Source organism: Lepidochelys kempii, chromosome 5 (assembly GCF_965140285.1).
Source record: "Lepidochelys kempii isolate rLepKem1 chromosome 5, rLepKem1.hap1, whole genome shotgun sequence".
NCBI classification, from domain to species: Eukaryota; Metazoa; Chordata; order Testudines; family Cheloniidae; genus Lepidochelys; species Lepidochelys kempii.
In genome coordinates this window covers 102,865,795-102,890,161 of record NC_136384.1, presented here as the reverse complement: position 1 = coordinate 102,890,161, position 24,367 = coordinate 102,865,795, and the positions used below count along the sequence as shown (strand labels likewise).

At 39.6% G+C, this 24,367-nt stretch overlaps 1 protein-coding gene across 1 annotated transcript in view; it reads left to right on the top strand.

The window, feature by feature from the left end:
- Positions 1-24,367, top strand: part of GLIS3 (GLIS family zinc finger 3) — a 267,685-nt gene that overhangs the window by 194,268 nt on the left and 49,050 nt on the right. Inside the window, exon 7 of the mRNA XM_073345244.1 lies at positions 11,954-12,095. Coding sequence (XP_073201345.1) covers positions 11,954-12,095 — 142 coding nt within the window. The remainder of the gene's footprint in view (positions 1-11,953; positions 12,096-24,367) is intronic.

Below are 24,367 nucleotides of genomic sequence, written 5' to 3'. Positions count from 1 at the left end.
TGGATGTGCAGGTGAACGAGCCTCTGATAGTGTGGCTGATGTTATTAGGCCCTGTGATGGTGTCCCCTGAATAGATATGTGGGCACAATTGGCAACGGGCTTTGTTGCAAGGATAAGTTCCTGGGTTAGTGGTTCTGTTGTGTGGTATGTGGTTGTTGGTGAGTATTTGCTTCAGGTTGCGGGGCTGTCTGTAGGCAAGGACTGGCCTGTCTCCCAAGATTTGTGAGAGTGTTGGGTCATCCTTTAGGATAGGTTGTAGATCCTTAATAATGCGTTGGAGGGGTTTTAGTTGGGGGCTGAAGGTGACGGCTAGTGGCGTTCTGTTATTTTCTTTGTTAGGCCTGTCCTGTAGTAGGTAACTTCTGGGAACTCTTCTGGCTCTATCAATCTGTTTCTTTACTTCTGCAGGTGGGTATTGTAGTTGTAAGAAAGCTTGACAGAGATCTTGTAGGTGTTTGTCTCTAGCTCACGAAAGCTTATGCTCTAATAAATTGGTTAGTCTCTAAGGTGCCACAAGTACTCCTTTTCTTTTTGAGTAAATGGAGTTTCATGCCAGTGTTTGGGTTTAGTGGAGAGCACAGATAGAGCACGGTGTCCAGGGTTTTTCTTTTGCTGAAATCTTTGGAATCTACAGAATTGTCTTCAGTTAGTTTTTTCATTCTCTTGCCTTAGTCTTTTTAATCCTTTCCCCAGTATTTTAAAAGGATCTGTTTGCCTGTGGAAACAATGTTAGTGCCTTTTTGCTGAATGCCTTACAAATGCAGCAAATAAACTCATTCTTTTTTTCCCTCTCTCTGTCACTCGGAATGATTGCCAACAAAAGCAGGAGCCATGAAGGGCTGAAACTTTATTCTATTGATATTCAGCAGTTATTAGTGTGTTGTGTTAGTGACAGCAAACAGCAATGTTGTAGATTATTAGCCTAAATGTATCTGGAGAAACTGTTCACAACAAGGCGGGTGTTCAGAAGCAGGGCAAACAGCTTTTCTCCAGCTCCTAAAGTACCAGCCCTGTATAATTCTGAGTCTGTCTTTCAGTTTTAAGTTGCTCTTGTTCAAACTCTTAGTTCAGATTTCACTGTTAATACTGCAACAGGGAGAGAATTGAGTAAAGGGGTGAGGGGGGAGGAATCTATTTCCATGCTGTGAGAGCAGATGAATTTAAGGATATTTTTCCCCCACTTGTTTTCTATGGAGTCCATTTAAAATATGTCATTAATGCAAACAGAAGTGCATTCAGAGGGTAAGGGTCAGTGAGCAGTGCCCATGGCAACTAAGAAACTATTCTGCACAAAAAATGTGGTAAAGAGTAAGTGTTTTAATCCTCAACTTTAATCCCTTTACTTCCTGTTCTCAAAATGAAATATAAATCAGGCACCATGGAGTGCAGCAATTTTTCCTGAAAGGGACGTTGGCGAGAAAAGGATTAGTAATGGGCAGAAGTGTTTAAGGAATTTAATCACACAATTTGTTGTAAAACTTTTGAGACTACGAGTGACCAGTTCTTTTGAGCCTGGCCAATGAAAAACAACAAAACATACTTTGAAAGTGATTAGAGGGCTGGCTCTGGCTGACACCCCCATTTGTTGTTGTTGTTGTTACATCATTGCAGCAGTTGCTGTGACTTAAGAAACCATGGAATGTACTTGGTGTGCCCACTGAGAAGGCTCCAAGATGGGGGTGGTATTTTAATGGTGGTGTATAGAGGACTCTTCTGATCTCTAGGAAACAGAAACAATAAAGCAACCTGCATTTTTCATCTTGCTACTGGGGTTGCTGCAGTTGTTATAATCAGGAGATTAGCAAAGCACTGTGCCATTAATATTTACAGATAGTCTGCTTTCTACTACATTTGTCCATCACTGCTTTCAGTCTGAGGTTTTCTTTGTGCTGCTATAGGCTTTGGCGATATGGAGTAGTGGTACATGTTCAAGGAGGAAGAGCTAGCATCACACTTGAAGAAATAAATATATTGTCACAGGGCCAGAAAACAAACCAAAAAGAAACTGAATCAAAACACAACCAAAATATCCCTTATTTGACAAGTGAAGCAATGTTTGTTATGCCTGTATTCTACTTTTGTTATCAAACTATGCCCCTTTTCATTCATGCCTCTCACCTCTCCCTTCAGGATTTTTATGAGATTGTTTCCTTCTACTTTTATGCATATTCCTGTGACACTGTCGCAAAGACTTGTCAGTAAATAGTTCAGCAACTGTGTGTATAAAATATATAAGCAGATATCAAACTCTTCCCACTGAAATCCTGTATCCTTAAGCTATAGAACCTGATGATCACTGCTGTATTAGTGCCATATACAGTCTCACAGACTATGTGTGATAAAGGTTCTGCAGGCCACATTAGGTCCTTGGTGTTAGCTGTGCAGTCCTTTTGCCTTCAGTGGTTTCACACAAGTGTAACTGATTGGAACTAAGTCAACAATTCTATTGAAGAATAGAATTCAGCTCTCACTTTCTTAATTGGGTTGGCTATACAGGCTAACATGAGTTAAAAATGAAATATATTTTTGTCCTTAAAGAAAGCAGACCTGACTGAATGCACACATCGAGCAGCTCTGTTGAGGGCAAAGGTACTATTTTACTTAATCACTTTTCAGACTAGAATTGCACTTTTCGATAACAGACTGACTTTCACCTGCTTTGAGCCTTCTCAAGGCATGTGCACATCTTTGGGTTTCTGGTTTTTTTCATGCATGTAAAGTAAGGATGATTAAGATAATTATAGATAAAGAATATAATCGACTCACTTTAGGCTTTGTGGAAGTAGTGAGTTTTCAAGAGCAATTTGAGTAAAGGGAGCATTGAGGCTTAATGTTTTTTCTTAGAAAACCAAAACTTGGACAGCTTCACTGAGGCTTGTGAAATTTTGGGAAAAGCTGGCCCTGTTTGAGAGTCCCCAGACTGATTTACAGTTTCAGTAAGACTCAGGGGGTTTGGCTGTGTTGTAGGTTGAGATGTGAGTTTGTTAGAACCTGAAACTCATAGCAGAATGTGTGTGGGTGGGTGGGGGTGTTATGGTTAAAGGGTGAACTGTACCTTTGACCCCTCACTCTGTCTCTCTATGGACACATTTTGAAGCAACAGGCCCATATCTGTGCTTCTCTCAGGATGGAATCTCCTGATTTATGGGGGTGGGGAGGAGTGATAGCTCAGTGGTTTGAGCATTGGACTGCTAAACCCAGGGTTGTGAGTTCAATCCTTGAGGGGGCCATTTAGGGATCTGGGGCAAAAACTGGGGATTGGTCCTGCTTTGAGCAGGGGGTTGGACTAGATGACCTCCTGAGGTCCCTTCTGTGATTCACCCCATTTTTACACTGGATCCCCAAGTAAAACCACTCCCCCCGCCCTGTTCACCAGCTGTATCCCAAGTCCAACTGGCTTCTGGCCCATGCTTAGGCTTCCCTCTGGGATCTTATGACTAGGGCTCCGTGTCTGTCACAGAGGTTGCAGAAGTCATGGATTCCATTACTTTCCACAACCTCCATGACTTCTGCAGGAGGAAGTGTGAGGGGGCTTTACTTGGGAGGCCCCCAGGACAGCCACACTAGCTGCTGCTGGAGCGGCCCTGGGGACAGCCACACACACCACTGCTCCACTGGTCCTGGAAGCGGTCCCTGGGCCAGCAGCCAGAGCAGCCGCAGTCCCCAGCCAGCCAGCCAGCTGGAACAGCCACAGTCCTCTGGCCCCCAGCATCTGGTGCTGCTGGCTCCCCCCTCCCCAGTAACAGCCCCCCCACATTCCCCCAGTGTCCCCCCCCCCCGATTTAATCACAGGTGTTTTTAGTGTAGGTCATGGATAGGTCATGGGCCATGAATTTTTGTATATTGCCCATCATAGGTGCTGACTCCATGGGTGCTCCATGGCTGGAGCACCCATGGGGAAAAATTGGTGAGTGCTCTGCACCCACTTGCAGCCAAGCTCCCCACTCCACCCGCCCTTCCCCAGCTCATCTCCGCTTTCGCCTCCTCCCCTAAACGCGCGGCGTCTCTGCTTCTCCTCCCAGGCTTGCTGCCGTGAAACAGCTGTTTCATGGTGTAACAAACTGTGGGAGGGAGGGGGGAGGAGCGGGAACATGGCGCGCTCAGGGGAGGAGGCGGGGAAGAGGCGGGGCTGGGGTGGGGATTTGGGGAAGGAGTCCAATAGGGGCAGGGAGGGGGCGGAGTTGGGGTGGAGACTTTGGGGAAGTGGTTGGAATGGGGGAGGGTCAGGATCAGGGGTGGAGTCAGGGCGGGGCCGGGGGGGGTGCGAGCACCCACCGGCAGCAGGAGAACTTGGCGCCTATGTTGCCTGTGACCTGTCCATGACTTTTACAAAAAATACCCATGACTAAATCGTAGCCTTATCACCAATATGAAAGTGCAGTAACAGAGAACAACTTGTTCAAAGCAAAGCATTATTTATCCATAGAAACAGAGATGAAAGTCTTAAAACAACAGCAGCCTATATTCTTATTGTCTTAGCTAAGCTTTGAAACCATTCTTTGAAAGTTTAAGTGGCCCTCCACTTATCTGTGGTGCCCCAGCATCAGGGGCCATGTTACAGTCTGTTTCTCTGCAGACTGCCTCCCTTCATCAGGCTGCTTTTTAATACAGTTTCCAAGTCCTTTGTTAAAGACTTCCCGCTTCCCCCCAAAGCCTCCAGCTAAAACCCTCCCCTCTCCTGTCCCCACTCACATCCTGGGATTCAGCCAGATCCTGATTCCACATTAATGGAGGTGAGCTTCAAAGACCTCTAACACCTCTACTGTCCATTTGAGTACTAGCAATCCGGCTCTGTCTACAGCCATTGTGACCTAGTCTTTGGATTCCTCAAGGCCACAGCAACCTATGAGTGATTTAACCCTTTGTTACATATTAGCCAGCAACACAATAACCACCAAACACACACACACACACACACATATATCATTCTTACCATGAATACATATATTACCCACATGTTTCACAGGGTTACAAACCCATGAACCCAAAATTTATAAAAGGTTTAGGGGATCCCTCTCCTAAACAAAACTGCCAGGTTTTGTCCAACTCCAACTGTTTACTATTAGAAATTGGCCCAAACATCAAATTTAGATCCTAGTGCAAACCTCCCAAAGTTGGGGAGTGAGGATTCGGATACACGGGTTTTGGTTCAGATTAATCTAGAAAGAGGGGACACTGTAAAATTTGGATCTGGCCATGAAATTTCCCAAAGTTTAGAAGTGATTAGATCTGGGTTTTGGTTTGACCCCGTCTGTGTTTCTGTTACTAAGAACATTCTTTATTTTGTATACAGATTTTCATACCAACTTTTCACAGATAACAAAGGAAAAAAGATGGGTTCACTCTCAATGGAGCCCCAGATGGATGTAGCATTTGTTCATTACTCTACTTAGAAGATACTCCACTCAGATGAAAAGAGAGATCTGCCAAGCACATCTCTTTTCAAAGGAGGAGAGCAATTATTCAGCATAACTGGGCTCTTTGTCAGGTTGCATTCATCGAGAGGAACTAGCTGTTAGACAATAACATACAGGAGCTATATATATTTCCAAGTCAATCTGGCACAGAATAGTATAAGATGATTTTTTAAAATGGCATGGGCTCCACTGCTAGATTGCTGGTCACTATGAACAAAGACCAGGAACCTTTCTGAATCGCAAAGAAAAGCAGCTTGAATGGGAGGGATCGTACATATTGTAGGCAGTGTTTTACATAAGATGGTGGCAATATGAATGGGTTTAACTATCAGACATTAGCTCTGTAAGAAGCTGTGTGTGTTTCTCTCTTAGTTTTCATGCCTATGACTAGACTGTAGAGGAAAGGAATCTTCCTTTATGAAAATGTGAGCTTCAATAATATAGTGAAAGTTACACAAGAGACCACCTTAATAGATAACCTCCTGTCTTAAAAGACTACCCCAAAGGATCCCCAAGTCTCTGTAGTAGAATTCTGATCAACCTTTATTAGATGACAACCGCTGTTAAGCAAGCAATTTTGGTTGAGCCAGTAAATGGTTAATTAAGACAGATTTCACTGGATTTCTAATTGACTTCTCAAAAAGCAAAGTGTTAGTGTTACTTTCTGATTTTTGGAAAGTTGCACAGGGTCTGTTCCAGCTGAAATTTCTTCCTTCAAATGGCGTTCTTGCGTCTATATCATTTTCTGACAAGAAAGAATGTGAGTTGCTCAATGGCAGTTTTTGAATATATTGATCTATAAGAAAGCAGTGTTTTATATACACAGTAATAGTAGAATTCAGTTCAGTCTTTCTCCTTCACAACATTCTTTAGTTTTGAGAAAGCCATGTTTCTTATCTTGCACCGCTATTCCAAAGCCAAAGTATTTTGTTACCTTAAAAAAAAAATCTTCTAGTAGCCAATGATAACTTAGTGCACAGGTACCAGATGTTTTTTTAATTTTTAGATTTATCTTTAAGAAGTATCTAGGATGTTTTTTCTTGATTTAGGAAAGATCACAAAAATGAATTATATTTTATCATAGCATTCTACCTGTTGTGCTCTTCAGTATGAGTTATGGGGCGAGAGTAGCAAATATAATGTGTTTTTTTATTTTATTTTTATATTGAAATGAATGCTAATCTCAGTGGATGATAGACCAGTCTTATTTGTTAACTTCCATTCTATTTACTGGTCAAGTGTTTTAATTACAACAGATGATGAAAGCTGTTTAAAACAGAGCATGTATTTATCTGTTAAAGCTGCACAGATTTCAGGTGATTAAATAGAGGCGAAGAGCATCAGGACAGAGACCCCTTCCTTCTATATTGTTTCCCAGCTCTCTGTTACTTCTGGGTGAAGGAATAAGGAGAAAACTTGGGAAGTACAAACTTGCAGAATTTCCACTGTCAGCATGATTTAGTCCTGTGCATGGGAGCATTAGACCTTGATGAAGTTGTTCTGTATAAGCAGCATGTGATCTACCATACAAACATATAGCATGAATAAACACTCTTACATAGCTTTGGCTTCATGTTTAATTTTTATTTTTCCAGTGGTCAGATTGGTGTACTCTATCAGTGCCATTAGGCTAGCAGGGATTAAATTTGGCTCTGCAATAGTGCAGGCAAATATTAACTTCTGGATACTCTCCTAGACAAATTCAGAAAATGTGTGGAGGCAAAGACAGAGGATCGTGCTTTACTTCCATCACTACCATCTTCCAGGCAGACAGTGATAGGCATACTTGACCACCACTAAGCCTTATTCAGTCCTCGTCAGCTGCGGCTGTTATTGTTATTGATTCATAAATTATGCAACTCACTTTATATCTATACATAGAAAAATAGTTTTATAATGCTATGACATTTTAGTGTAAAGAATTCCCCCCGTTAAAAAATTGATATTCAGTTTTATTTTGCCATTTAAGACACAGCAGCCACAGTAGATCTGACAAGTACCAAAGACAAGTGGACACATTTGTTATTGGTACTTGACCCTATGTATGGAGATCTTCTGTTATGCACACAAGTGTACATACAGCCCATACAAGTTGCTTTCGGAATAATTAGATTGAAAATTCTTGGATATAAATTATATAGCTGGTAATTTTTTGTGGTGAGAGAGGCCCAGTCTTTGTGAAGAAGCACTGATGTTAAAATGCTACAGTAATATTGAATACCAGGCAGGGTTTTGAAGTTACTATGATCTTATTTTAAATGGTTTGGTAAAAACTAATGCTATTTGAAAAATCTTAAACTACTTTTCTCTTGGCCAAGACTCTTCATAAACACACATTTTTGTAGCATCTGATTCCTGTTGAACAAGAAGAAGAACCTACCAATGTTATGCAGAAACACGCACAACCCAGATAAAACACATTGGTTAGAGAAATGCAAAACAAAAGGTCTTTGATTCTTAGTCGTTTTCTTTGGAAATATGTCATGCATCAAACTAACGTAATGCCTCTGCTTTTAGACTCAAATATAATGAAATTGAAAATTGAGGAATCTGGCCCTTATTCCCTCCTAATTACTTCCACTTGACTCACTTAATCTTGGGTGATTATTCAATCATACCTGAAATGAGAAAATGATGGGAGTAGAATTTCCATCTCTTGTTCTGAGAGCTTATAAACATTAGCAGATCTGTCATGGGGAAAAAAACAAATGTAAATCGCTGTTAACAGTGCCTTGTTTTTATATATTAAAAGAAATCCCCATATTGTGATGGAAGCAGCTCAAGTTTCTAAGGACAGAGCTTGTCAAGGCTTAGAATCATAGAATAGAATCATAGAATATCAAGGTTGGAAGGGACCTCAGGAGGTCATCTAGTCCAACCCCTGCTGAAAGCGGGACCAATCCCCAATTTTTTCCCCAGATCCCTAAATGGCCCCCTCAAGGATTGAACTCACAACCCTGGGTTTAGCAGTCCAATGCTCAGACCACTGAGCTATCCCTCCCCCTTATGGGTGATTTAATTATTAAAGATGAAAATCTATCATTTGGAACAAATATTTCATGAAGGAAGGTTGTGCAGCAGCTCAGGAGCTGGGTTGTTTACTTGCACCTGGGCCAGCCATGAATTCAGGCCAAGAAATGGCACACCAGAAACCTCTGTGCTCAGTGTGTTCAGAATGTCTGTCATTGATTCCATCACTCGGCAAGGTAACTTGCTACAGATAGTACCTTTGCCTCTCTGCTCAAGGGTAGAATGATTGGCATGTTTTAAGTCACAACGAAATTGCACTGGTGACTAGCTGGATGCTCATATGAGATGGACTATGTCACAGCCAGGAATACAGTATATTTGATTTGCAAGTTTGAAGTGAGCCACATTGCATAGTCAAATCAAAGTCTGGTTATTTCAGAAAGTACTTTAAGAACAGATGATATCCCTATAACCCAGCCTGAGTAAGGGGCACATGTAACTATGCTCTCACAGAAGCAAAGCGGAAATTAGATTGTCAACATAGAGCGGGTCAGCATTTTTTCTTAACTTTTTTCTATGAAAACAGGCTGGTTGACAAAAAACAGAAATTTTCATGAGAGAATTTGTTTTTATCAACAATTGGGGGGGGGGGGGCTTAATCAGGAAAAAATAACTCCAAAAACCAATTTTAGTTTTTGACAATGTAAACCAAAAAATTAGTTTTCAGGCTTTCAGTGAAAACCTGAAAATTTCTATGGAAATTTCTGATTAATTTTTTAAAAATGTTTGCAAGAAATAAAATACATCTTTTTAACCAGCTGAAACTATGATGCCGAGAGTCACCATCTCTTTTTCTCCAGGGAGTATATAGTTTGTGCTTGCCCTTTCACTGGCACAGATAACTTCCCCCCTCTGCAATGGTTCCGGTGCACTGCCTGATGCATTAGTGGGGTGGAGACTAGGCTGCCCAGACATTCTTAGTGGTTTCCTAGCACCATCTTTGCAGGAAGGGAAATAGCAGACCAGGGGCAGCTGTTTCTCTTTTCCCACTCACCCCTCACAGTGTAGGCTATATGGAGAAGAAAGGGTGCGCCTAACACCATTATTCCCTTGCAAGGGTGTGTAGTATGTCTCATGACTGACCTTTTTATAGTTTTTGTTTTGCAGTTGTGCAACTGACTGCAGAATCCACCTCTTTCTCCAGAATCTAAGCTTTCATTTTAAAAATAAATGTTTTTAGTCCTCATAGTTGTGAAGAAACCCTTCCAAATGTGAGCTGAATGTACTGAATTGCAGTGTGGTCTTTCTGGGAGATAATTACATGGGTTCAGAACCCTCTGCAGACAGACAACCAGAGCACAGCTTTCTTCCAGAGTTTTTTATGAGAATTATCCCTGATGGCTGGGCAGGTCAGAAAATTTTGTGTTAGCACTGATTGTCCTGAGGGAATCATTCCCAGTGCCAGATAGAAAACACATGTCACAAACAAAGCAAAATAGAGAGAAATGTGTGTCATGTACTTTGTGTATATTTGGTTGACATTTCTGTTTAACACGCATATCTAATGTGCAAATACCCAAACTACTTTTCTCTCGGTTCTGTTAACATACTTTTCCCTTAATTGTACCTGCCTGTGCTTCCTAAAGAAAAAGGTGATCAGTTCCATGCTATGAAGTAAAAAGGACCAATTAATTTCAGACAAGCAATTTTACACAGGAACCTCTGGAAATCTTCACTCTGTGTAAACATTTATTTGAAATCTTTCTTCAAAAAGGATGGTTGTCTTTGTTGTATTATTATTTAATTTTATATTATGATGATGATGAATCAGGTTTGATAGAAATTAGCACCACTTCTGCTTCTTATGTTAAGAAAAATATAGATAAAAAGAATGTGAATATGTTTGGCCCCAGGAGTACACATGCACTTAATTTCATAAAAGGCCATATTACTGCTGGTATCAGTAAAGGCATAAGAACCAGTAAGTAATAGAAAGCAGACAGGAGTCCCTGGCTACAGTAGAAAAAACATCTGGGCCCTTGAGCAGATTGTAAATATGGGAGATAAATAAGAACTGATTTCCAGAACTCATATTAAACTTGATTTTTTCTTTGAATTTTTCTATGCTTTGGGCTTTAGATAAACTCCCGAAAAACAAACATACATACATACAAATATACCTTTCAAACATCTTTTACCCTTAGGAATATTAAGCACAACTGTTGCATAATTTTTTTGTTTCAAAGAGAAAAATAATGTACAGTATACATGGGCTGAGCAAATTATTTTAACTAATCACAGTCCTCATTTATTATTTCAATGTTATTTGTCTCTGTTATAGTTAATGTAGTCACACTGCTTTGAATATATGGGCCTGATTCTCCACTCCATTACCCCAGTTTTACACCATTGTAAATCCAGTGAAGTCAATAAGTCATACCAATGTAAAGTAAGAGTCATGCAGCTTAAAGCTGGTCTAACAGAGTGGGGAATGATTCAATGTGTTTTTAAGGCTTTGAAACAATGAAGCTTATCCTTGAAGAGCTGGGGAAACCCTAGATTCATTGCATGAAGCCACCAACAGATCAATCCCAGCACGAAATCCTGATGTTGCCTGACCTTCATGTTATGTCAGTTACTCACTGTCATCACGTAGTAGTGCAACATGATGAATTCACAAATTAATATCAGCATCAATCACCTGACTATTTTGTGGCTTTCCATAATTCTATTCAACATTGTTGCCTCTTTCCCTGGTTCCCCATTCCTGAATGTGGGAATAGGGATGTTTCTCTTTTCCTCTCTTGCTTATTCTCTCCCTATCTTCCTCCACTGGATTGTTGGAGGAATTGGGTTAGATCCTGGATTTCTATAGCCCACTTACTTAGCACTCTCTGTATGGCCTCTCATGAGACCAGGCAAAGTGAAAGATGCTCCAATTAGATCAATAGGGCCTCATTCTCATTTACATTAGGGCCATTTTACAGCTACAGCTCTGCAACTATAACTCTTTATGTCTACTTTATATTGCCAAAGTGGTCTTAGTGTAAATGAGAATGAGGCCCATAAACTCCAGATGAGCTGTATATGAGGATAACAAAACCTTACATGTGTCTTTAGAGCTACAGGCTGAGATCACTATTTTAAGACGTCTTACAAATGTTTATACTGTACACATCACTTCCCTGCTCATAAAGGAAATGTTGGTCCCATTTGATAGTTTCTCTAATGTGCAGCAGTCAAGCCAATATTTCAATTCTGTGGAGCACTGTGCAAAGAAGAGAGCATCTTTCTTGGATTTCTTTTGCTCACCGTTCCCGCACTCCGTCCCCCTCCCTTGGTTCTCAAAATATTTCCTTCTGTGGGACATCAGGATGTTTTGTGGCCCATATTTTGAGAACCACAGCTGTAACAGAACAGTCATTTATCAGGATTGTATATAGAAGAATCTTTCTCTCTCAGTTTCCTCTTCTAACCCTTCAGTCTTTCTTCATTATCACTGCCCAATATCTTGGTGATCATTTTCCTGTGATGATGGTTTTTCCTTCTTATCTCTTGTGCTTCAGTTGCGATCAAGCTCAGAGCTTGACCAGGACATCCTCAACGATTGCCTCACTATTCAGCCTCTCCAACCAGCCCCTTCACCACATGATGCTGCAGACAATACCATGGGACGATCGCCAGGGCCTGTTCATGACATCTACACAGGTATAGTAAAAAGACAGGAAATGATCCCAGAACATTTAAAGTTAGGTATGATTGATGTATACTTCTGGGATTTTTAATGTGTGAAAAACTCTCTAAAATCCACTCTTTTTCTTCCTAAACTACTCCTGAGAAGGACAGAACAATGTACAGTATATTAGAAAGGTATGTCTCTATCTGATATTTAAGTCTTTTTTTAGCAGGTCTCATTTTGCCCATGAAAAGACATACCACAATAAGGAATATGTTTGCTCTATGGGAATTGGACTCTTGCCAGAGGTTCAATTCACCCATTCCTTCTAGGCTCCTTAAGTTCATTAAATTCGATTTAGAACTGAAAGGGAATGTTTCCCTCTTTACTATTCATCTATAATTTTTTTAATAAAGGTATATAAATTAGGTTAAATGTGGCATTTTGTTAGAAAGTATAATAAACCCTTGTCCTATAGGTAAATATAAATCCACCAATAAACATTTATATATTGTTTACATAACAAGCCTTTTTTATAGTTTCAATTAAGTGTTTGGGAATTTCACTCTCAAATAATGACTGATGTTGGTTTGCAGTGGTTATAGCTGTTCAAATTTAAGAAAATATTGAAATATTAAGAAACTAAAAGTGACAATATTTTCCAAAGTTCAAGATCATCTGTAACATGCAGTGGATGACATTTCAGCATTTAGTATGAAATATCTAGATAACTGCAAAAACACCTATTTTTCATTATTTGCTAGAATATTGTTGCATCTCCCAACAGTCTTCATTCTCTCTTAGCTGAGAGTCTAATCGAAAACCTCATTGGCAAGTCAAAGAGTTAGCTGAATCTTACAATGAGGAGGAGAACAATATAAAGTGGCTATTTTAAATAATGTTCTACTCCTCATTGTAAGATTCAGCTAACTCTTTGACTTGCTAGTGAGGTTTTCAATTAGACTCTCAGCTAAGTGAGAATGAAGGTTGTTATATGTGTGAGTGTGTGTGTGTGTGTACACACTATATAGTAGTTTCATTTTGCTGTAAGACATGCCTGTTCTCAATTTGTTTTTCCCAAGGCTGTCATTGAACTATATAGTACTTTTAATGTCGTTTTTCTCATTTGTGTTTGATGTGTAATGTTATGATTGAGATTTACACAAAGAAAAGTCAGGAAATTGAAAGTTGTGGTTCTCACAGTGACTACAACTCAGGCCTTTTTCATATAAGAACTGTTTTGCCTTACTGCATATTATGTTAATTTTTAATGCCTTAATCCACGTAGTCTATTCAATTTCTTTCAATCTGAGTGTTGAGGGAAATGTCAAAATTCAAAGTTACATTTGTGTAACTATCATAATTACTTTACTAACATAGGTTTGTGTACTTCTGATTCTCTTTTATTGCCCTTTGAGGAGGGGATGGGTACTGAAGAAGTTTGAATAAAATACTTGATGTGCTGGACCTTCATTCATCTGAACAAAAACTTAAAACTTTTTTCAGGAAAGAAAAAGGTTGGTTATTCCCCCCTCCTCCCCCCCCTCCACCCCAAAAAAAAAAAATATCTTTCATTGGTGACTTACTGACTTGGGGACAGACAGGGCCAGAGTTCCAGAAGACCTCAGCATGTTCTCACAAAAATGTCTCAGTGGGAGCTGCTGAGATATTTTACATATCTGGCTTATATGTGCTGTTGAACTTTTCCGTTCTAGGTTGCTGATTCAAATCCAGCACAGGCTGGGAAGGACCAGAAGTTTCTAGGCCAAAAGAATTAATGAGCTCAGTCCAGTTCTTAGTCAACAGTTGTCCACTCTATAAATGATACAATTTAGCACTCTCTTTGTCAGTCTCAGCAGAGAGATCAAGGACCAAATAAGCATGGAAAACTGAACTCCCCCCTCGCTTGCAACTGGTGTTTTAGGATGCTAGTGACACAGAATAGAGCTAGTAGTTCCCCTACACGTGCTTTACTAGTGGATAAATAGATGGCCTCTGACTCCAGCATCTTTCACTAGATTTTTTGTTTATTTTTCATTTCTGCATGGTCCTATAGGGAGCAAAAGTGACCATATACTGTGAGAATTAATATTTCTAGACTTATTCAAATCAAGAAATATTAGAAATCTCATTAATTTCTAGCTAAGTTTTATAGACTCAGGAAGTTTGGATGAGGTTTGCATAAGCATCCAAACTTTTGTACTTTTATCCATATTGAATCTCAAACCTTTAAAGTAACTGTGGTGATTTGAATAAATCCCCCAGTTGAGCTCTTTGACACAAGAAATTACTGACTAGTTATAAACTTTAGTAGGTTTTCAGCTCAGGACATTTTATATGCAAATCAGTTTATTTTCATTTAAATTCCAGTAATGCATTGGTTTTATGCTGAAATACAAGTTTGAAATGCAACTGGGCCACTAAGGCCTGATCCAAAGGCCACTGGTATCAACAGACTTTAGATCAGGCCCCAGTGCAGAAACTGGAAGCTCAGGAGGAAAGCTGCTAGGCAAGAAACTTAGTGTTGCCAAATCTTGTGATTTTTATCAAGGGTTTTTTTTGCTATTCAGGATGAGGGTTTTAGCTTTTTATGATCCTCTGCTGCTTTCTCATCATAAATTTTTGCCCCTATTGTCAGTGGCTGCCATCTCCCTTTATTGTCAATAGCACTGAAGGCACAGGTTGTTCTTAATCAAGATGACTGCCTTTCCCCTACAGTATCTGCATGTGTAAGAAGGGCTGCCAAAAAGTTAAAAAAGAAAGTTAAAGTGCCCCAGTGTTTCCAATATGATTGAATCCAGGCTGCGGGGAGGCAATATGGCCACCCACTCTACTCTGTCACTGGGAAACTGTGAGGGGGATGGAGGGATACATTAGAAGCAAGAGAAAGACCAAGGACAGGGTATGTCCATTACTTAATTTGGCCGGGGGGGGAACAATAACAGAAAAATGTGGAAATGGCAGAAGTGCTAAATGACTTTTTTGTTCCAGTTTTCACCAAAAAGTTTAGTAGCAGTTGGACATATCACTTAATGAATGCCAGTGAAAATGAGGTAGGATCAGAGGCTAAAATAGGAAAATAACAAGTTAAAAATTACTTAGACAAGTTATTTCTTCAAGTCACCAGGGCCAATTAAATACATCCTAGAATACTCAAGGAGCTGACTGAGGAGATAGCTGAGCCATTAGCAATTATCTTCGAAAAATCATGAAAGACAGGTGAGATTCCAGAGGACTGGAAAAGGGAAAATATACTTCCCATCTATAAAAAGTGGAATAAGGACAACCTGGGAACTACAGACCAGTCAGTTTAACTTCAGTGCGTGGAAAAATTATGGCGCAAATAATTAAGTAATCAATTTGCAGACACTTAGAAGATAATAAGATAAGTAACAGTCTTCACGGATTTGTCAAGAACCAATAGTATAAAACCAACGTAATAGCTATCTTTGACAGTGTAATAAGTCTTATGGATGGGGGGAAGTGGTAGATGTGGGAGATCTTGACTTCAGTAAGGCTTTTGATACTGTTTCTCATGACCTTCTCATAAACAAGCTAAGGAAATATAAACTTGATGGAGCTACTATAAGGTGCGTGCATAACTGGTTGGAAAACCATTCCCAGAGAGTACTTATCAGTGGTTCACAGGCAAGTTTGAAGGGCATATCAAGTGGGGTCCCGCAGGGATCAGTCCTGGGTCCAGCTCTGTTCAATATCTTCATCAGTGATTTAGATAATGGCATAGAGAGTACACTTGTAAAGTTTGCAGATGATACCAATCTGGGAAGGGTTGCAAGTGCTCTGGAGGATAGGATTAAAATTCAAAATAATCTGGACAAACTGGAGAAATGGTCTGAAGTAAATAGGATGAAATTCAGTAAGGACAAATGCAAAGTACTCCACTTAGGAAGGAACAATCAGTTGCACACATACAAAATACAAAATGGGAAACGACTGCCTCAGAAGGAGTATTACAGAAACGTACCTGGGAGTCATAGTAAATCAGAAGCTAAATATGAATCAAGAGTATAACACTGTTGCAAAAAAAGCAAACATCATTCTAGGTTGTATTAGCAGAAGTATGGTAAGCAAGGCCTGAGAAGTAATTCTTCCACTCTACTTTGCACTGATTAGGCCTCAGCTGTAGTATTGTGTCCAGTTCTGGGTGCCACATTTCAGGAAAGATGTGGACAAATTGGAGAAAGTCCCAGAGAAGAGCAACAAAAATGATTAAAGGTCTGGAAAACATGACCTATGTGGGAAGCTTGAAAAAATTGGGTTGGTTAGTCTGGAGAAGAGAAGATTGAGAGGAGACATGATAACAGTTTTCAAGTATGTACAAAGTTGTTACAAGGAGGAAGGAGAAACATTGTTCTCTCTAACCTCTGAGGGTAGGACAAGAAGCAAAGGGCTTAAATTGCAGCAAGGGAGGTTTAGGTTGGACATTAGGGAAAACTTCCTAACTGCCAGGGTGGTTAAGCACTGAAATAAATTGCCTAGGGAGTTTGTGGAATCTCCATCACTGGAGATTTTTAAGAGCAGGTTAGACAAACACCTGTCAGCGATGGTCTAGATAATATTTATCCTTGAGTGCAGGGGACTGGACTAGAAGACCTCTCGAGGTCCCTTCCAACCCTATGATTCTGTTTGGGAGGCAGGGAAGAGAAGTGGTAGAGGATCTGAGGGTCAGGGAGTGGGCTGAGAGGGTGTGGATGTGAGGAGCCAGGGGCAGACTGGGGAGATTGTGAGGAGGCAAGAGAGGAGAGCATAGGTGCAGGATGGTAATGTAGAGTGAAGAGGAGGGAGATGAGAATCTAGATGCAGGAAATAATCACAAGAGGAACAGGGATGTGCGAAATATGAGAGGAGACTGACGAGGTGGATGGGGAATAGAGGAAGAGATGTGTATGAGGGATAGAAGAACATGAGGGGGGGAATGGAGAGCAGTTAGGGGACTTGGGACTGTGGAGGGAGTCAGGAGGGGAGAAAGTAAAAGGATAAGTAATGAGTCAATGCTAAACCAGATTGAGCGGTAAAGTGGAGTCCCCTGCAAGCTGGCAATTTTTCTGTGTGTGCATTTAAGTTTGAATTTTGAACCTGAGATCTTTTGGGGCAGGTAGCTTCTCCCTTAAGGCTTTAAAAAAAAATAAAGGGTAGTGAAGAAAATAAATGTATTTTAATAGCTTGATTTCCAATCCTATTTCTTGATATTTTACAGTCTGATTCATGATTTTTGCTTGGGGTTGGCAATATTGCATGACTGTTTGGATTCCTGGAGGAAATCGGTAATTTTTCATTTCTCACTATTTGTCTCTGCTTCCTACTGAACAGCAATTCTTGTAAACTAAGAGTTAATCATCATGCTTTTATGAGCTGTAATTTCTCATTAGTTAATAGACTGGTTTCTCTAACGCATTTATTTATTTATTGCTGCATCTATCAATCAGTTGACACATTTATTTGCTTTTTTCTTGGTGCACAGAAGACAGGTAGTATTGTTTCCCATCAATTAGCTGGGGATTTTATGTCAGGGATAGACAAAGCCATGTCATTTCATTCTGACAACCTCCCAATCCATTTGGAAGAAATTATTTCATTAACTACTTATCTGGGCTACTGGATAATGAAAAAGTGAAATAATAAAGGAGAGACTGGATTTTTAGGGAATGGCAATATTAAAATTATTCATGCTGCAGAGAATGGAAAAGCAATATAAAGTTGGCTGTGGTGTCCTAGAGAAGCGACTGTTCCAGTTGACAAATGGAAGCAGCAAAAATGATCCCACACTCAAGTTGAGGAGAAAAAGGGTCGACACAATCTGAAGCAGAAAATAGATGATACTCACTTTTACTGTAAACTGTTACACAGTTTAGAGACTAACCAATTTATTTGAGCATAAGCTTTCGTGAGCTACAGCTCACTTCATCGGATGCATACCGTGGAAACTGCAGCAGACTTTATATATACACAGAGAATATGAAACAATACCTCCTCCCACCCCACTGTCCTGCTGGTAATAGCTTATCTAAAGTGATCATCAGGTGGGCCATTTCCAGCACAAATCCAGGTTTTCTCACCCTCCACCCCCCCCCCCCCCACAAATTCACTCTCCTGCTGGTGATAGCCCATCCAAAGTGACAACTCTTTACACAATGTGCATGACAATCAAGTTGGGCCATTTCCTGCACAAATCCAGATGTGAGAAAACCCAACACGGCTGTTACTCTGAAACCTGTTACACAGTTTATCACCTATCACCTGAACTGTGACTGTGCTGTTTTCCGATTATAGACATGAGCAGATGTCTCTGTTACCAGTGGCCTTCATCAAACTTTTTACCAATTGGAGATATTTTAATAGTTTATACATATTTAAAAGCAAGAAATTTTTTAAATTATTTTTCGTCTAAGGGATGCACAAAATATATACTTGAAGGGATACTGTCAACTTGAAAAATCACACTTCTCTCTTTGGAACTGTTGTACCCACTCAAGTTACAAGTATTGCCTTAGAAAACTATAACTGAAAGAAATGAGTGGAAATATATTTTTTCTCTATTTTTCCCAGTTTACTTTGTGCATTTGAAAGCACGATGTATGTAGCCATTTTCACTTTTCTCCTGTATATACAATTTCTTCCATTCTGAAAAGATATTTATAACCATCAACAGAAGGAGCAGAAAAAACACTTATATGTTTTAATTTTACATTCAGAATGTAATATTTAAAGGGTTTTTTGTCAGAAACTGGAAGCATTTCAAATAAGTCAATTTAAAAACTCCATGTTGAGGGTGTCCCTTTAAAGCTCTGAGCTAGCTTTCAGAGGAGCTGGATATCCATAGCTCTCAGTGATTTCAGGTGCTTAGCACCTCTGAAAATCAGGCCATTAGTCCACTAAACATTAATTTAGACGTGAATTGTAAAGCTAACCTGCATATTTAAAGGTCCTAAGTAGCCCTACATTTAATTAGCTTTAGAAAATGGGATAAAAGGATTTTTTATTTAAAAAAACCACTGTAGTTTTGTGGTTCATCGTAGTGCACTAGTAAAGTCATTAGTCTTTTTTTTAATTCAGAAAACTGTACAAGACCATTTCTTTTATTTTTTTCTTTCTTTTAAGAAATGGCAAAAATGAAAAACTTTGAGACTAACACATTTTTATGGCTTAAAGTATAATCATGCATAAAAGTGACTTAGGGCTTGTCTCTATAGACACTTAGTGCAAGGGAAGCCATTGTATGAATCTACAGTGCACTAGTTTTCCATGCACTACTGGCCATGTGGACCCTGCTACCGTGCACTAAAAGTTTCATAGCACACACCTCAGCTTGCTGTGCACTATGTTTTTGTGTAGAAAAGCCCTTTCCTTTGAAGAGCCTGATTCAGCAAACATGTACAAATGTGTGTTTAACTTTAAGTGTGTGTGGTCCCTTTGATTTCACTGAAATTACTCATACTTACAGTTAGGCACATGCATAAAAATTTGCAGTATCAAGGCCTAAAATGAAACCTATTCTGACTTGTGATATAAGAAGTTTAAATATAGAATAATCATCCTAATAATACAGTGGAGTACACTTATGGATCTTTTATTACCAAAAAAAGGTGAAAACAGATCCAAAAAATAAAATGAGCATTATAGATTAGAAAAACAGTTATAATAACAATAGTATAAAATATATAATTATAACAATGTTTTTTCATAAGCTATAATATTTGAGAAATTATTAAAATGTAAAGATTTAATGTATTTTTATAAACCTTCTAGATTTTAGAAAAACTTGTTATTTTTACTGTTTTCTATATGAATTGCATGGTTAGGACTAACCTCACCACTAGGTATATATTTAATTCTTGGTCTAAATTCTGATCTGTGTTGCACTGGTGCAAGGCAGAGTAGACTTTGACTCAGAATAATTGAGGGCCTGAGCCTGCAAACACTTAAGCAAGTCCAAAACTTTACTCATGTGAGTAGTTCCATTGAGGTTGATGGGACTACTCATAGGTGTAAATTTAGGCATGTGCATATGTATTTGCAGGAGTGTTACTTAAATATTCCTTGGACCAGAGTGAGAGTGAGACTCAGCCTATAACCCCATGGTTAGGGTATGCACCTGGGAGACCCAGGTTCCAGTCCCTGCTCTAATGAGTATGTAAGTATTTTATACAAAGTAGAACAGCTTCAACAGGAGAGACTGAGAGAGACCCACCCTAGTGGTGCGGGCACTCACCTGTGGGGTTAGAGACCTGGGTTCAAATTCTTGCTCTGAATCAGGCAGAGTAGGGATTTGAACCTGGGTTTCCCACATACTAGGTGAGCACACTGGGTTTTTGGGCATAAGGGTGGCACCATCACTATCTCCTCCTCATTTTTTTTTTTTTACAATTTTTTTGTGACAAAAGGCTGGCCCAGCTTAAGCACCTAACTCCAGGAGAGTATTCATGATTGAGAATCACAGGTGGAGGGAGGCATCTCCTTCTGGATCAGAGTTAGGCACCTAATTCCCTTTGAGAAACAGGGCTTAGGCTCCACCACTTTCTTCTGCATTTCCTACTGGCTAGCTTAGCCAGCTCCCCACTCAGCTTACTGGCTTTTGTGAATCCCATTCTTAGGTTCCTAGCTCTCCCCACACATTGTATAAGGAACCTGGGTGCCTAAATTGCAGCTATGGAATCAGGTGGGCAGCAGAGTGCCTACATATTAGATGTTGCAATGCTCAGTGTAAGTACCCCTTTACGGATCTAGCCCTATGTTGTCATTTAAAAAAATCCTAGTCATTCTGGTTTATTCAGTATTATAGTATCATGAAATTTTCAGTCAGAATTTATAAATGATGTATTTTCTACTACATCCCTATATCTTAAAATATTTTGTGCCCCATCTCCTAGAATTTCTTATGCTAAAAAATCCTAAATGCTGTAATATAGAATTTTTTTTAGTTTTTAAGTTTATTGTGCCATATGTGGCAAAAATTCAACAGTTTCACATTTTAAAATAAACCAAAATGTATAATTTATAAATTCTCTCTGAAAATGTCATGAATTGCACATTCTCCAATGCTCTAAAATGAAGCAAGCTAATTACTGCAGCTGTTCACATTTGCAAGTTTTTCTTTGCACCGGAAAGACAGAATTGTTGTAATAAGAGTTTTTAGATTCTGCAGAATATTTTTGCAACATTGCCCTGAAGACAGTGTTGTGAACCACTGTTCTAAGTAATATTATAGGGCCCAATCCTACAAATACTTTCATACATGCTTAACTTAGGAACGTAAGAATGGCCATACTGGGTCAGACCAATGGTCCATCTAGCCCAGTATCCTGTCTTTGAACAGTGACCAATGCCAGATTCTTCAGAGGAAATGAACAGAATACAGCAATTATTGAGTGATCCATCCCTTGTCATCCAGTCCCAGCTTCTGGCTGTTAGAGGCTTAGGAACACCTTGAGCTTGTGGTTGAATCCCAGCCCATCCTGGCAAATAGCTATTGATGGACCCATCCACCATGAATTTATCTAGTTCTTTTTTGAACCCGGTTATAGTCTTGGCCTTCACAACATCCCTGGCAATGAGTTCCACAGGTTGACTGCGTGTTGTGTGAAGAAATACTTCCTTTTGTTTGTTTTAAACCTGTTGCCTGTTAATTTCATTGGGTGACCACTGGTTCTTGTGTTATGTGAAGGAGTAAACAACTCTTCCTTATTCACTTTCTCCACACCATTCATGATTTTATAGATTTCTATCATATCCCCTATTACCAGAGCCATCCCCTCAGTATGGTGAATTGGGGTGACTGCTCTGGGCCCTGCACTTTGGGGGGTCCCATGGGCTGCTGGTGCAACTGGCTGGCCTCAGGCACAGTCGGTCCTGGAAGTGATGGATTCGTCATTTGCTCCCTAGGCCCCGCACCTCCATAGGGACGGCCCTGCCTATTAGTCATCTCTTTTCTAAGCTGAAAAGTCCCAGTGTTTTTAGTCTCTCCTCACATGGAAGTGGTTCCAATCTCTAATAATTTCTGTTGCCCTTCTCTGTACCTTTTCCAATTCTAATACATCTTTTTTGAAATGGGGTGACTAGAACTGTACACAGTATTCAAGGTCTGAGTGTACCATGGATTTATATAATGGCATTATGATATTTTCTGTCTTCTTACCTATCCCTTTCTTAATGGTTCCTAACATTGTTTAGCTTATACATGTGAGTAATGTTACACATGTGCTTCAGTGTTGGTTTATTATTATTATTTGAAATGTAGAGTGCCTGGGTGCTCCAATCAGGGGTCATTGTGCTAGATGCTGTACACACATATAACAAACAGATGCCACAAACAGCTAATAGGCATCTGAGGCAACTGGTGGATACAACACACAGGTAAGGGGAGCACTAGGTAACTCTGAGACAATTATTATTATAAGCATACACAGCTGTCACAGCACATCAGTGGCCTAATCATCATGACAAAGGAGGAGTTAGAAGGAAATCAATATAGTGACTTTGTGGATAAAAGGCAATATGGGAGAAAGCATGAAGGTGTTGGTAGGAAAACTGGCCTTCTGAGTGATAAAGGCTGACATGTTGGCATAGCAGAGGTGGGAGCAATAGCTCAATGCCAATTAAAAGATGGCAAGTGTGGTGTGGTTAAGCTGTGAAGGGCTATCAAAGTGAATACAAGTAGTTTGTGTTTGTGCAATGGAAAGGGGGGAGCCAGCAGAGGGATGAAAAGATAGGGATGATGTAGTCAGGGCAACAAGTCAGTTGTTACCTTTTAATTACAATCAAGAAGAAACACTGTGTTTGTAGGACCTGCTATCTTTTGTGACCTACTATTGAAGAGGCAGGGAATGGAGCACACTTAACCAACCCTAGAGGCATTACAGGAGAGAACAAAAAGGTGGGTCACATCCAGGGCCTGCCAAATTCAACATCATCTTTACCTCTTCAAATATGACATTTCATTCTTTTCTGTTCTGAAGCTTTTCATAGGCGGCATTTTGAATGGGTTTAACGTGGGGCAAAATGGGATTTGTCAAAGTTGGGAATTAGGAGATTACAATAGTCAAGAATTCCTGCTAATATTTCATATTCACAAACATTTTCATGAATACCCTGCAGTTGTCCAAATACTTTCAAATTATGAATAATGTGAGCCATTAATGGTAGCAAAACCAAACTTGCTGTGTTTATTCATTGCTATATATTCACAAATCAGGATTGTTTACTATTGTTACTATTTAGTGTGATCTAGCTGAAATATTCTGGTAAGGCCAGGATCGTGCAAACACTTATGATTGTGCTTATATTTAAGCAGGTGAGTATTCCGTTTAAAGTCAGTGCACTACTCCTGGGTATAAAATTAGGCATGTGCTTAAATGTTTACAGAAAATTTGGGCCTAATACTACATTTGACCCTTATCCTTGGCGTCGAATAACATTTTTTGAGGTCCAGTTCTGAATTTGTCAAACACCTAAGGTTCTCATTAAATGAACTTTATTGTCAGGATCAGGCCCATTTTGTACATATACTTTACAAGGACTCACTAACTTTAATATCTTACATATTTTATGCAGAATGCAGACATTTCGTGCAGATTTGTCCCTTACTTCCCCAGCTTTAGTTTTGAATTTTAGAAGTTTAGTTCTTAGTGTAGCTTTAAGGTAGCTATTTCCACTTGGATGCAGTTTGCTGGTGCTATGTGAATTGCATGCATGCATCCGATGAAGTGAGCTGTAGCTCACAAAAGCTTATGCTCAAATAAATTTGTTAGTCTCTAAGGTGCCACAAGTCCTCCTTTTCTTTTTATGGTAATGATTTTCATTCAGCTTCTGAGAGAAGGAAAGCTTATGTGTATTGGTGAATTAGCATTACCATTGCAAAGTAACAAGTGACAACTGTGTTATTTCTATTTCCCTTCTTCATGCTAAGAGAAAACCTAAGTGAAAAGAAACTACAATCTACTGAACAAGTAAGAGTCAGGCAAGGATATGATATAATGACCTTCAGTTGAAGCAAGAACCTCAGGTTTTAATCCAGATCACAAACTTTATTGCTTTGGGGATTTCACCATCTCTTAATCACAAAAGTAATAAGAATTTCCAATATGTTCAACTGCTGTGCTTAATCAATTGTTCCAGCTGCCAATCACTGGCAATATCAGAAAGTACTGTGGACTTAACAAATGCCTCCCAGCCAACAAACCAGCTGTGACCCTTTGCTAACACTGAAGGGTCTAGACAGTGAACTTTAACCTCTCCTCAGACGTCCCTGACATATTACATATTGTATCACAGCAGGCTCATAGTTATT